The sequence below is a fragment of the Lemur catta genome, chromosome X (genome assembly GCF_020740605.2).
Source record: "Lemur catta isolate mLemCat1 chromosome X, mLemCat1.pri, whole genome shotgun sequence".
Classification (NCBI taxonomy): Eukaryota; Metazoa; Chordata; class Mammalia; order Primates; family Lemuridae; genus Lemur; species Lemur catta.
In genome coordinates this window covers 23,811,640-23,825,757 of record NC_059155.1, presented here as the reverse complement: position 1 = coordinate 23,825,757, position 14,118 = coordinate 23,811,640, and the positions used below count along the sequence as shown (strand labels likewise).

General features: G+C 37.6%; 1 protein-coding gene across 1 annotated transcript in view; it reads right to left on the bottom strand.

The window, feature by feature from the left end:
- The window catches only part of GRIA3 (glutamate ionotropic receptor AMPA type subunit 3), a 274,784-nt gene that overhangs the window by 57,100 nt on the left and 203,566 nt on the right, over positions 1-14,118 (bottom strand). Inside the window, exon 11 of the mRNA XM_045537747.1 lies at positions 10,181-10,557. Within this exon, the coding sequence (XP_045393703.1) occupies positions 10,181-10,557 (377 nt within the window). The remainder of the gene's footprint in view (positions 1-10,180; positions 10,558-14,118) is intronic.

Here is a 14,118-nt window from a genome sequence, read left to right as displayed (position 1 = left end):
TCTTTTTACCTTCTGCTGCTTATATGTAATAATTTAACTTATTGAGTTCTATTCCTATAAGCTTTGCTGGGCACACTTGTGGAAGCCAGTGGGTCTCAGCCTTTAGCTACACATTAGAATCACCTGGGATCTTTAAAAAAAAAAAACCCTCATGCCCAGGCTCACCTAAGACCAATAAAATCAGAAGCTGGGAGGTGGAACCCAGACATCTATATTTTTTAAAGCTCCCTAGATGATTACAATGTACAACCAAGATTGAGAACCACTGATGTAAAGTGAAGTCATAGGAGAAACACAGTCAAAAACCTTTCCACATTTGAAAAGAAATGGGTAGGTACTAGTAAATGAGCACTATTCACTTTGAATTTAATAAATTTAGTAAAGACATTGTCCTCTCATGGAGTTGGTCACCCATGAGGCAGGGAACTAGATTATATGTACTATTATCTGCATATAAATGGCTAGTGGGGCTCGGGAGATCAAAACTCTTCCCTTTTACAAACTAAGCCTCAGCCACATGGGATAGGCTCCAAGTCAAGTAGGAAACTACCTGTATAATAGGATTTGAGAGGCACTAAAAGGCTTGTTTCCTCCACCCCCCTTCCCCCCAAAACCCCCAAACAAACAAAACCATCCTCCTGGCTTGCTGCTGAAATTCTTACTACTGGAATCACCCTCTGTGTTGTCTTCAGGAGTCTTGATCGAAAAGTAACACATTCAACAGAACCCATTGTTTATCCAATTAGTAGGGAATGGAACAGAAGATGGGTGAATTTTAATAAGGGGAACATTTTATTCTTAAATCTTACTGTTCATTCGCATTACCTGAGGTGTTTGTTAAAATGCAGATTCAGAATATCTGAATGCCTAAGAATCTGTACTTCTTAAGCATCACAGGTGATTGTGCTGCATGTGGCCTGCAGACCAAACTAAGAAACGTGATTCTTCTTCTGTATCAGTGATTCTCAACTCTGCCTGTACATCAACATCGTTTAGGGAACTTGAGTCAAAACACAACAAAACAAAAAGACAGAAAAACCTTGCCTAGGCTCCATCCCAGACCAATTAAATCAGAATCTTGGAGGTTGGGCCTAAGCAGCACTATTTTATAAAACTCTCAAGGTGCAGCCAGGGTGGCAAGTTATGGTCCTACATCATGAGTGCTACTCAGGGAGAGGGACCGTGGGAAGTTAGGGGGCAGTGTGAAGGCATTGAATGCTCAATGGTGGGTAGTGGCTTGTGTTCAGGAAACTTCATCTCCTTCACAATGTTGCTGAAGGCTGGCTCTGTCTGCAGAAATGAAAATCTGCTCCCTAGGTTTTATAAAACATTGCCACATCATCCCTAGGATAATTCTACTGTGTGGCAGAGCTCCATCCCGGTTACGCTTGCTATGTTCTTCCATGCCCAGAAAAGCTCACAGGAAGAGAACCCACTCTGTCATAAAGTCAAGAATAGGCGTAGGAGCTTGGCACGTCTCCAGGCTCTGTGGGAAGAGGGTAGTTCTGGGCTGAGAGCTGGCAAATCAAGCTCTTCTCTGTCTGTACTAGCATTTCACCACTTTGAAGCAAATTTAAATTCCTGTGTCCCAAGATAACCTTTTTTCAGCCTCTGGAAAATTCAGTTGTTTTAGCTGCTACACTCTGATCAAATAATTTTGGCAGATCTTTTGATAAATAGTATTCTTTATTGGTTAACCATAACAAACCTACCTGATTTTTTTAAGTCTACAGTTTCTGTTGGTCCCTGGATGCCTAAAACAACCCTTATTTATTTATTTCCTGAACATAATCACTTTTAGCTTTTCAGATGTAAAAATCTGCTTTTCAACAGATTTTTCTAACTAATAGTTATGCTAGCTTAGGATTTCATCTGGGAACATTTCTCTTTTAATCAGAAGAAGTAAAAACATCTGGATGAGTCAGAAAAGGATGTGTCACATTTCCGAATGCTAAAAGTATACTGATTGTTTCAATTATGAATTCAGATCTTTCTTAGTCTTTCTTCATTGTTGTCATACATATTTCATTTATTCTGGACTAATCTGACTCTAGAAATAATTTTTCTGTGTAAAAGAGCAACACTCCAAAGGAGCATCCCTAGTAATAAGGTAATAAAAATGAAAACAGTAATAGCTAATACTTATTGAGCACTTCCTATGTGCCAGACTCTGGTCTAATTGCTGGTCTAACTCTTTTAATCTTCCATCCTTATGGTTAGATACTATTTTACAAATAAGCCAACAGAAGCACTTTACACATAAAGGAACTGAGGCACAGAGAGGAGAAATAAGAAACAAAACATCTATACTTACACACTAGGAAAGGAATACCCACATTTTTGTAGTATAAAATACCCATATTTTGTACAAGAAACTCCAAAAGGGTGTGCAAATTATAGAAGGTACAATTTTCCTACAAACACAGAAATACAGTTGCAGGAAAACTAAGCATATTTGGATAATTATTGCTTATTATCTGTTGTTCATTTGGAACGAAAGAGTGAATGTCATTCCTATTTGGAACGATGGGGTTTTGCTGACACCAAACTGACTTTGGAGTCATTCCAAATCATGGTTTCATACAGAAAGAGGTACATTCTGCTGCTGTGAATACTAATGGTAGTTTATGCATTGTCTACTTGAAATGTGAAGAAAAATACAGTAATTTATGGAAATTACATTGTGCCATTCTATTGAGGCTAATGGACTGTGGCTGTGTCTGTCTGATCTAAAATCAAGCCTGCACATCATAATCTGGTTATTTTGGCCACCTTAATACTGACTCAGATCATCATGTGCTTGATCTGAATGACTCAGCTGAGGTTGGTTGTTGACATGACTGAAAATAAACCTAAATGCAAAATGGTCATTTTCATGGCCTCTTGTCTACATGGTAATTGACTTTGGCAATTATGTGGTTAATATCATGATGTACCTGTGGGCATGGAGAATTTCTATTATACACAGAAATAGTATAACAGTATCCATAAACCTCAGCATAGATGGAAGAGCGAGCTTCCATGGAATCAGTGTGGAATGCACAAGCTGCATTCAACATTATCCCCTCAAGACAGTAGTAGCTTTGATGAAGGATTTGGTAAAATTTCCACCACTTTCTTTCTTTGGCATGAACACCTAAATCCTTTCACTGGGAAAAGGTGCAGTGAAGCCCACAGGGAAGAAGCTCCATAAGCATTTTTACATTTACCTTTTCTCATTAGGGAAACTATAGCTACTTAAACCCACATTTCACATGGAGGCATATAAAATGTGACTGATGGGTCAACCTCATCACATTTTATAAAGGATCTGTTAAAACAAGACAAGACTTTATAGTTGAGTTAAAAAGACCTGTCATTTTTCAGTATCTTTCCCTCCATTAATGCAGCTGCAAAATGTTTAACATTCATTTCAAATAGTTTTGTTGCACAAGACAGATTTCAAGGTTAGCATAATGAAATGGCTGTAAAATGCTACACATTTAGTGTTTATAAAAGTGCTTTATAAGAAGCGTATTGTACCTTTTGAAGAAATGTAAGAGGAGGCGTGAAGTTAATGAAAGTAAATTAGCAACAAGAGAAAAACAGACATATAAAAGCATTGCAAAATATGCACATAAAATAATATACAATTCTCTTGTTATCTGTAATCATAAGAAACTAGAGTTTCTGAGTTAATAATAAAATGTGTTTTATGACCTCTGAAATGATAATAAAAGTGATACATGTGCTGTAACCTTCATCCTGTAAGTAAATTTTATAATCTGCACTTTACTAGCTTTATAAGATGAAGAGCTAGGACTAAAAACTGCTTCTCCTTTATACAAACTCTTTATCATTCTTTTTTTCCTCTTTTTGCTTCCAAAGTATGCATCATTTCTACACTCCATTCAATACAGTGTCTGTGACAGATTTTTTAAAAATGTGCAGAATCAATCTTTGGCTCTTATAGTCTTGTCTGATGAGAATAAGTAACCATGTCCCAAAGACTGAAAACTATAGCTTTCAGCCAGAAAAGTCATGAAATAGTTGTAATAAAAATCCTGCTAGTACATCATTAATTTATTACCACATCACTACTGCTTTGAAGTGAATTTGCAGTAAGATGAAGACAATGGTCATACATCAGCAGAGTAAAGGATATTACTTAAAATGGAGCCAAAAATTCCTATTGTCTTTAATCTCATTCATTTTATACCCTTCATGTCTTTTATTATTCTGCACATACTTCCCATTTTAAAGGAGGATCTATGTCTCAACTAACCTGGATGAATCCCCTGCCCTGTTCTCCAAAGTACTTGATATCTTGAAAATTTAACCAGATAGTAATACCTTTAGCATAATCTGTACACAGTAGTCAGGTTCAAGTTAGTCTGTTCTTTCCATTTTCTCTGTAATAATTATTACAACCCTCACATCTTCAACTCATATAGCCCTCAGATGTTCCTGCAGTTCACAGAAAGCCAGCAGGGGGAGCATTTGTCTGGAAGGACTTGGAGTCTGGCCTGCTTAGTGGTTCTATCAGTTTTACAATGAAAATAAATTTCAAATTAAAAAAAAAGTTGCAACCTCCTGCCAATATCACTAAGACATAGTAGAATAATACAATGAAAATATCTTCAAGAGGTGTAATCTTTAACAAAAGCAGTGTATGGGATGAAGAAGGAGTATTGCTGGTGATTTCTCATCAGAGGCCAGCTATTTGGTACCGACCAGCATTTCAACCATATTCCTAAGGAGTTTTAGGAACTAAAGTGCAACTGCAATATTATCTGTTAGTATTTGTGAAACTATTATAGAATGATTAAGTGCTGCCAATTTAATAATGACAATAGCTACCATTTATTGAGAATTTATATGCCAGGCATTGTGCTTTACATTTTACAGACGAAGAACTGAGGCTTAGTAAGGTTTAGTAATTTGCCCCAGGTTATAACAATTGCTAAGCAGATTGTGAATCTAGGGAGGCTAACTCCAGTGCCCACACGCCTAACCACTATGCTTCTTCCATTTGGCTGCACTCACTGCCTATCTCCTCATGTCTTCTCCCAACTGCCCCCAACAAATCCGTTTGCATGTGGGTAAAACCTCAGCTAATTACACTGATTGCCCTCTCTAAAGCTGACTCAGCCTCCAGCTTCATGTAGAACAAAATCATTCACTCTGAACAATAGAGGTAGTTGAAAATATCAAACCTAATATTGACGCAGACTCTTTAAGCTTCTAGGTAACTGTTAATAACTTTATTTGATGGAAATGGAATGGTGCCAGTGGTTTTCCTCATGATGTCTTGTCGCTCATTTCCTAGTCTTTTACTTTGAGCAAATATATGCTCAACAGGATTTTAAATGCTCACTGCCTACTTTCATTAACAACCAGAGCAAAGATGGAGTTTCTCCAGAGGTTGGGAGACTGGAATACTGCTCTTGTGCCTTAGCATGAGGAAAGCAACTGAACAAACAGCACACCTTCGAGTCGGTAGTTGGAGGCAGTGTGTGGTGTGGAAATATTAATAATCGAGCGTGCTGCTAGCTCTTAAAATCTCCATGACCTTGGGTTCTATCACATCATCTCTCTGGGTGCTATTCCTTTGTCTATGATATTGGAAAAAGCAGCATGAAGTGGAAATGGCATGGGTTTTGGAATTGGAGCTTGGTTTGTATTCTGGCTCTGCAATTAGCTGTGACTGGGAAAATTATTTAATCTGAGTGTCACCTTCTTTAATTCAAAACTAAGTTTAGTGCCCACCCCGCAGCGGTATTTTGAGGATTAAAATCCATGCAATAATTCAGGTAAAGTGCCCATACACAGTGGGAGCTCAGGGAAGGTTGTTGTCTCTCTATTCCCAGTAAATGGAAGCAGCTGGACTAATTTATATCTGACATCTCCTCTTGCTCTAATATTTGCTAATTCTACTTTAAAATGTGGTCTCTTGGCCGGGCATGGTGGCTCATGCTTGTAATCCTTAGCACTCTGGAAGGCCAAAGTGGGAGGATTGCTTGAGCTCGGGAGTTCGAGACCAGCCTGAGCAAGAGCGAGACCCCGTCTCTACTAAAAATAGAAAGAAATTAGCTGGGCAACTAAAATATATATAGAAAAAAATTAGCCGGGTGTGGTGGCACATGCCTGTAGTCCCAGCTACTCAGGAGGCTGAGGCAGAAGGATCTCTTGAGCCCAGGAGTTTGAGGTTGCTGTGAGCTAGGCTGACACCACGGCACTCTAGCCCGGGCAACAGAATGAGACTCTGTCTCAAAAAAAAAAAAAAATGTGGTCTCTTATAATTCCTTGAATTGCTTCAATTTTGAGAAAAGTCAGAGTGTACAATGCACGCTCACATTCTGGGCTTTCTGGAGCATTTGCATTCCAAGTGTGGCCATTAAACAGAAATAAAGTATAGTGCTGATCTTTGCAGTCAAGGCAACCACAAATCTTAGAGTGCAACTATGTTATTATTGAGAATTTCTAAATCTCTTTATAGAAAAACACATCATGGTGAGGTTTGCTGTTATATAATGGAGCACAAATATATAACCAATAGAGCTCTCAAGACAAGGAGAAACATGTTTCCTCTTAACTGGTATGTAATAAATATGCTAAGAAGTATAACATTTTATTAAGGCTTAAAGATATAATTTCTTTTGAAGGACACAAAAGACCATGTTGAAAGAGGAATTACCCATGTGGCAGAAAATATATATCTCATAAAGGTAATAATTTATTATTCAAAAGCACAGTAAGAATAATACTTGTTACTCTAGGCCAGTGTTATTCTGTAGGCTGTGTGCCCTATTGCTGGGTTGAGTTGTGACCAGCATTTAAAAAAATTGAAACAGAATAGAAAATATTAGAGTTCATGGCACATCATAAGGGTAAAATCTGGTGAACCTTTTGTTATAGACATATATGTATACTGAGTTGTGATGGGAAATTTATTTCTTACTGTGGGTCATGGTCAAAAAATTTGAAAGCCATTGCTCTATATGACAGTATCTAGTGCAGCATAATAAAATCTGTACCATGAATAAAAGCAGTTGATATATTTCAGTGCTGCAGAAGAGACACAGCTTAAATTCTACCCCCAAAATTAAAAAAATAAAACAACCTGTTCAACTTGTCATTTTTAGGTCATCATATTTAAGTAATTAGTTAAGGAAGCAATGTGCATAATACTTCTAAAAACAAGAAGAGTCCTATTTGAGTATGCAGAGTAGTATGCAGTACTCCAATGGGGATACCACAAATTTAGTTTTGAAAATTCACTTACAGAAACAAATAAAATCTCTAGCTTTAATGACTCTTTAGCATTATCTCAACACAGATTACCAGCCATGTTAAAAATCATTCAATTACATGATCATTCAGAAACAATAGTCTCTTGAAGTGAACATTTCAAAAAATAAAAAATAAACTAGCAAAACAAACAAACTGCCAGATAATATCACAAAATGTCACACATTCTAAGCACAAAAGGAATAGGGAGTGAGATAAGTTAGAGAATCTGATCAAGCAGATTGAGGATGACAAGAAAAGTGTGAGTTTGACAAACGAGTCTTGCCCCCACAGGCTATTCTAAAAAGCTGTTGAAGATGGTTACCAGTGAGTTATACTACAAAGCTTCATTTTAATGTTTCATGCTCTAAATGGATTATCTCAAAATGAAGTATGCTGTAAAAACATGGTAGGAAACTTCTGAATCCTCATATTCTAAATGAAAATCCCTATATGATTATATAATTGACTCTTGTCAGTATTTGGATTAATGTTTGAATTTACCAAAAACTGCAACTTTTTGTTTCTAATTATAAAGATGTTACATTCACCTACTATATTTTCTGATTATGAATTCATCACTATTTTTGTTTAGGTGAGTTAACATTTAAACTAAGTGGGTGAGGTCTAGGACATTCATCTTTAATATTTTCAGTATCTTTACTTACATAAAATTTGCATATTCTAAAATTCACCTGTGTAAGTGTACAATGATTTTTAGCAAATATAGACTAGTGCAACCATTGTCACAATCCAGTTTTAGAGCATTTTTATCACCCAAAAAGTTCCCTCATGGCCATTTGCAGTTAATCCAGGCCTAGGACTAGGGTGAGGCAAGTGAGGCATTTGCCCCACAAGTAAAATTTAAGGGGGCATCAAAATCTCATTAATCAAGATAAATAGCATTTAAGTACAATATTTTAAAAAATCAAAATCAATGCAAAAAATCCATGATGAACAAAATATCAAAATTTTAAATATAGCCTGGATCTGATCCCTGCACTTGCTCTTTTTTTTTTTATTATTTTTATTTTTTTGAGACAGAGTCTCGCTCTGTTGCCCGGGCTAGAGTGAGTGCCGTGGCGTCAGCCTAGCTCACAGCAACCTCAAACTCCTGGGCTTAAGCGATCCTACTGCCTCAGCCTCCCGAGTAGCTGGGACTACAGGCATGCGCCACCATGCCCGGCTAATTTTTTCTATATAGATTTTTAGCTGTCCAAATCATTTCTTTCTATTTTTAGTAGAGACAGGGTCTCACTCTTGTTCAGGCCGGTCTCGAACTCCTGACCTCAAGCGATCCACCCGCCTCGGCTTCCCAGAGTGCTAGGATTACAGGTGTGAGCCACCGCGCCCGGCCCCTGCACTTGCTCTTCTCAGCCTCACTTGCCTCACCCTAATGCTGGTCCTGATTATCCCCTCCCTGCTCCCTTCAATCCCCCATAACCAGTAATGCACTTTCTGTCTCTATAAATTTGCCTATCCTGGACAAATGGAATATTCAATAAATGGAATGGTATAATATGAGGTCTTTTGTGTCTGACTTATTTCATTTAGCATAGTGTTTTCCAGGTTCATCCATATTATTATAGCATGTCAGTTGTCTGTTCTTTTAAATTGCTGAATAGTATTCCATTGTCTGGATATGTCACATTTTGTTTATCCATCCACTAATTGATAGACATTTGGGTTATTTCTACTTTTTGACTATTATAAATATAAAGCTACTATGAACATTTGTGTATAAGTCTAGGTGGATGTATGTTTTCCTTTATTTCAGTTAAATAGCTAAGAGTGGAATTGCTGCATCACATTTTAAGTATATGTCTTACTTTATAAAAAACTGCCAAAATATTTTCCAATGTGGCTGTAGCATTTTGTGTTCCCACTAGTAAGGGATGGGAGTTACAGTTGTTTCATGTCCTTACTACCATTTGGTAATGTCTGTCTCTTTTGATTATATTAATAGCTATTCTAGAGGATCTGTAGCAATATCTCATTGTGTTTTTAATTTGCATTTTGCATTTCCTTAATAATTAACAATGTTAAGCATGTTTTCATGGGCTTATTAGCCATTTGTATATCTTCTTTGGGGAAATTTCTACCTAAATCTTTTGTCCGTTTTAAAAATTGGGTCATCGGATTTTTGTTGAGTTGCAAGAGATTATTATATATTATGAATACAACTCGTTTATCAGACATACAATTTGCTAATATTTCCTCCAAGACTGTAGCTTGTTTTTTCATTTTCTTAATGGTGTCTCTTGTAATGCAAGGTTTTGAATTTTGAGAAGTCAGTTTATCAAATTTTTAATGAATTGTGCTTTTTGTGTTCTAAGAACTCTTTGTCCAATTCAAGGTCACACAGATTTTCTCTTACATTTTCTTTGAGAAGTTTTATAGTTTTAGCTAGAAAACTTGGGTGGAATGCTACAGTGGAAGTTCTAGGCAGCCTGAGAGCAAAATGAAAAAGGGAGGACACTGAAAGGGGAAGGTAGGAGAGTTTTAAAGAAGAGTTCTATTTTCTTTCAATTTTTGTCTCTATCCAATCTCTTGATGAACGAGAAAACATTTTAGCACAATTAATGAGGAAATCATGTCTGTTTGATCTGATCAAAATTTATCATGTGCTTTATCTGAATAATATTAACTGGCAATGTCTTTATGCAGAGTTCAAATGTTTGCTCTAATAGCTACACAATACTGCAGAAATGCATGAAAGACATTCAAAGCAATACCAATGACATACTCACTTCATGGACGTAAGCAAACAAAATGGCTTGATGATAAATTGTCGTTGGATGGAATGTTAAATGAAAGAAATCTGGAGTTGAGATGGATGAATACCAGATGAACATGAATGGAGCATGGCCATAAAATGGAACGAGGCGTTGGCTATGATACGGAAACAAACCTTGGAGAAATATCACATCCTTGCTGCATAAAGGCACCCAAGGAAAACCAAAGACTGTTAAATATTCCAAATTCATTTGGAGGATCAGGAGGGCTTTGCGGGTCACGAGGTTCTTCATTGTTGTCTTCCAAGTGCCATTCATAAGGGCTGAATCTGCTGACCAGGAAAAGAACTACACTGACTCCAATGTAGGCGAAGACAATGCACATCCAGATTTCATAAGCCAAGGGATCCAGAAATGAGAATACGCCTGGTTTTGATTTCTGAGGCTTCTTTATCATGATGGAGATGCCCAGGCTCATGAACGGCTTTGAAAAATCTATGACTTCTTCACGGACCAATGTTATAGTGAGTGGAGCAACAGCTATATCAGCTCTCTGAAAAAAAAAAATACATACAAGACTTTTAGAGACAGTATTTCAATCAGTCATTTTCCACTTAATATACTTCTTTGGTGGAAGTATAAAGTGTTAAATCACTACAACTGATACATTTGTCAATGCTTAGGATAGAAAAGAGGTAGCATTCGATGGGTTCTAAAGCGCTTTAACTTGATGGCAAATTAAAGTAAGGGCACTGGCCTTTTGTCTTCTGAGATATGTTATATTGGCTTAGAGCAACTGACTCCATTTTTTCCTGATTATTTTTTGCTACCTTGCAGCTCAACTTTTATTCCCTTGTAACATATCACTGTTTAACTCTTGTTTTCTTGTTTTAATTTCCAAGTTCTTATGTCTTATCTCCTTCATGTGACTGAAAATTCCTGTGGAGAAAGCATAATAGCCTGTACATCTTATGTCTGCCTTACTCCCCACTGTGATGTGCAACCCAGGGCCACAGCATTCGGTTTAATTCTTGGGTGTTTGCTATCTTGTATTATTCTTTTGAGAGTATGTCTGTTAAAACATAGGTTTTTTGAAGGCAGGGACTCAATCTTCTATTTTTATGTCTATCACTGCAACAGATTCTGAACTAAAGAAATTGTAGATGCCTAGAAAATAAGTGGTTGATTATTGAACATGATGTATGGAAATATGAAAGAATTCTACGTGGGCAGTAAAATGGGTAATATAGTTGTTAGAATGCATATTAATTTATATAGTGAGCTATATTTTCTAGTGAAAAATATCAGTGTAGCACTCACTTGTATTGGATCAATAAAATAAATGTCAATAGTGCACTGCATAATTAACTGAGGCAAAGGCAGGTTTTGTTTTTATATTAATCCCATGAAAATAGGCACTAGGAATTTCTGCACTTATCTCTTTTGTTTTCCACAATTGTTCCTTTCCAATGGTAATATATTTTAGTCTGGAGCCAGGCCTTAAAATGCACATATAGAAAAATGCTTCTGACTAAGGAAATGGCTTTTGGATGGTATGTCAGAAATAAAGTGAAAACACCAGTTTTGATCAATTTCTTTCTATGTTAAATACAGTTATGCCACAATATCCCTACCAATGGGGAGAGGTGAGAAAAGGATGATGAAGTCTGAGATAGAGTATATTTTCAAAGAAATGAAGGTTTACTGCCTTGAATAACATATGGTAACTCAAACCAGTTGAGAAATACTCCGTAATTAATTTAAGGGGAAATGCAGATGATAAACAGCTAGCTCATATTTACTGAGTGCTTACTCTATGCGAGGTACTGTGCTAATCACCTTATACATATTATCTCATTTAATTCTCACAGCAGCCTTGAGATTGGTACAGTTATCATTCCCATGTTAGAGATGAAGAAACTGAAGCACCGAGAGGCAGGGATTAGAACCCTGGCCTTCAGAACTCACTTTCTTAACCAGCATCATGTTTTAACTCCATAGATAGATACTTGCAGGTTTCTATTATACACTACTTTTACCTGCAATTATCAACCTCAGCCAACCCCTCTCAGGTTCGTTCCAATGCATATTTGAGTGCCTATTCTGTGCCAAACACTATCCTAGGTTCTAGGAATGAAGGTATGAACAAGACAGACAAAAATACTTACCTGAGCGGAGGGCATCCTACATCCTCTATATTCTAGTGGAAGTTGCAGAAAGCATGCAGAAGCCACTGCCTACTGACCAAATCTCAAACTCATCCTTTCTAAAATTAAACCCATCATCTATCACCCCAAAGTAGATTCTCCTCTACTTTGTGAATCATTCTCCATGTCTGTAGATGATGCTTATTCCAAACTTTTCACCTTTCCTAATCCCTGTTAGTCCTACCCTCTCTGCAGATAATCTTGTCTCTTCCTTTACTGACAAGATGGAAGCCATCTGATATAAGCTCTGTCACCTCAGTGTCCCTCTCAAGTTGTCAACATATTGCAACAGCTTCATCCATTCCTTCTGTGCATTTCTATCTCTTGGAAACTGACATTCTTTCTAAGATTTAATCCACTTATTCCATGCATCTCATATTCCTCTGTCTATTCTTAAAACCCAGTTCCATCTATTGTACCTTTTACATCTTTAATTTTTCCTTCTCTATTAATCTATCCCACTGGTTCTCTAAGTGTAGTCCCTGGACTAGCATCAAAAGTCACCTGGGAACGTGTTAGAAATGCCAGTTCTCAGAGGTATGGAATCAGAAACTGTGGGAGTCAGGCTCAGGTCACCTTCTAGGTGATTCTTCACTTAAAATCCTACTCAAGTAGTTCTGTTTAGTAACAAACAAAAACAAAACAAAAACATTCCTCCCACCTTTTGATCCTGCTACCCTTTTAATCACATTACATCTCTCCCTATCACCACCAATCTTGAAAAAATACACCTTTACTATCTCTTGATTTTAACACCACTTTCTCCTTACACCCCTGAGACTTAACTTCCAGCCCCTCCAATTTACTGAAATTGTTTCTTGAACTATGTATTTGGTTACCAGATTCAAAGACCTTCCCACAGACATCGACTGCTCATGTGACACCTTTGGGCTTTTACATTTCCTTGGCTGTATAATACTAAAGACAATGAATTCTCCTACCTCTCTGAATGTTCCTTCTTTGGCTTTTCTTCCTAGTTCTGCTCTCTCAACCTAGGCATACCTTTGTACCCTCCAGAGTCTATTCATGGTGCCTGGCTTAGAAGATACTTAATGCAGGTTTGTGGAATAAGAAAGATTCTTTAAGGTTCTGTCCTTCATTTTCCCCCCTCAGTATTGTTATCTATGGCTTCAACTCTCATCTCCTTGGACTCTTGAATCTCCAGTTCTACACTGCTAACTGGAGGGAAGCCAAAGACAAATTTTGTCTATTTTACCTTTTTGCCTGGGGCTAGACCTGGTCATAGAAACAAAGGCTACAGAGGAGAATGGAATTGGCCTGAAAGCCAGCAGGGTTTTTGGCAGAGAAAGTCTGAATCAGCTAGAAAGAGTTTTGTCACGCCAAGAAAATTCACAGATAAAGCCACCTCCTCTCCTTGCCAACATGGCTCTGCCTCCTGCTCAGAACATGCAAATATCCCTCTAATATCGTTTCCCACTTGATCTCCATTTGAATTCAATTACTTAAGTAGTTTTTTGATCTTTTAAGTCTAAAAGGTAGTTCTAGGAGAAGTTGCCATTTGTTTGTTTTGGAAGGAATAAATGAGGGGACATTTGTGAGAGAAAATCACTTTGGACTGAATTTAGGGGACTTGGGCTCTTTTCAAGCAGATACAGAAAGGAGTTTGGGAATCTTGGCCCCCTTTAAAATAAAGACACTCTAACTCAGTAACTGAAACACCTACTGTTAGTTAGGATCTCTGCCTCTTCTCCAGACAAGGGTGTAAGGCTGGTGGCGGGCACCCCTCCCCTCCCTAATGAAAAAAAAGAAAAAGCCCACGAGACCTGCCGAGAACAACGCCTGCTAGGCCCAGCTGAGTTAAAAGAATAACCACACCTGGATGGTTACCCTGACAAGGGTCTCGGCTCCTGGAGTCCGTCAGGGTTCCTGGAGTCCACCCATACCAC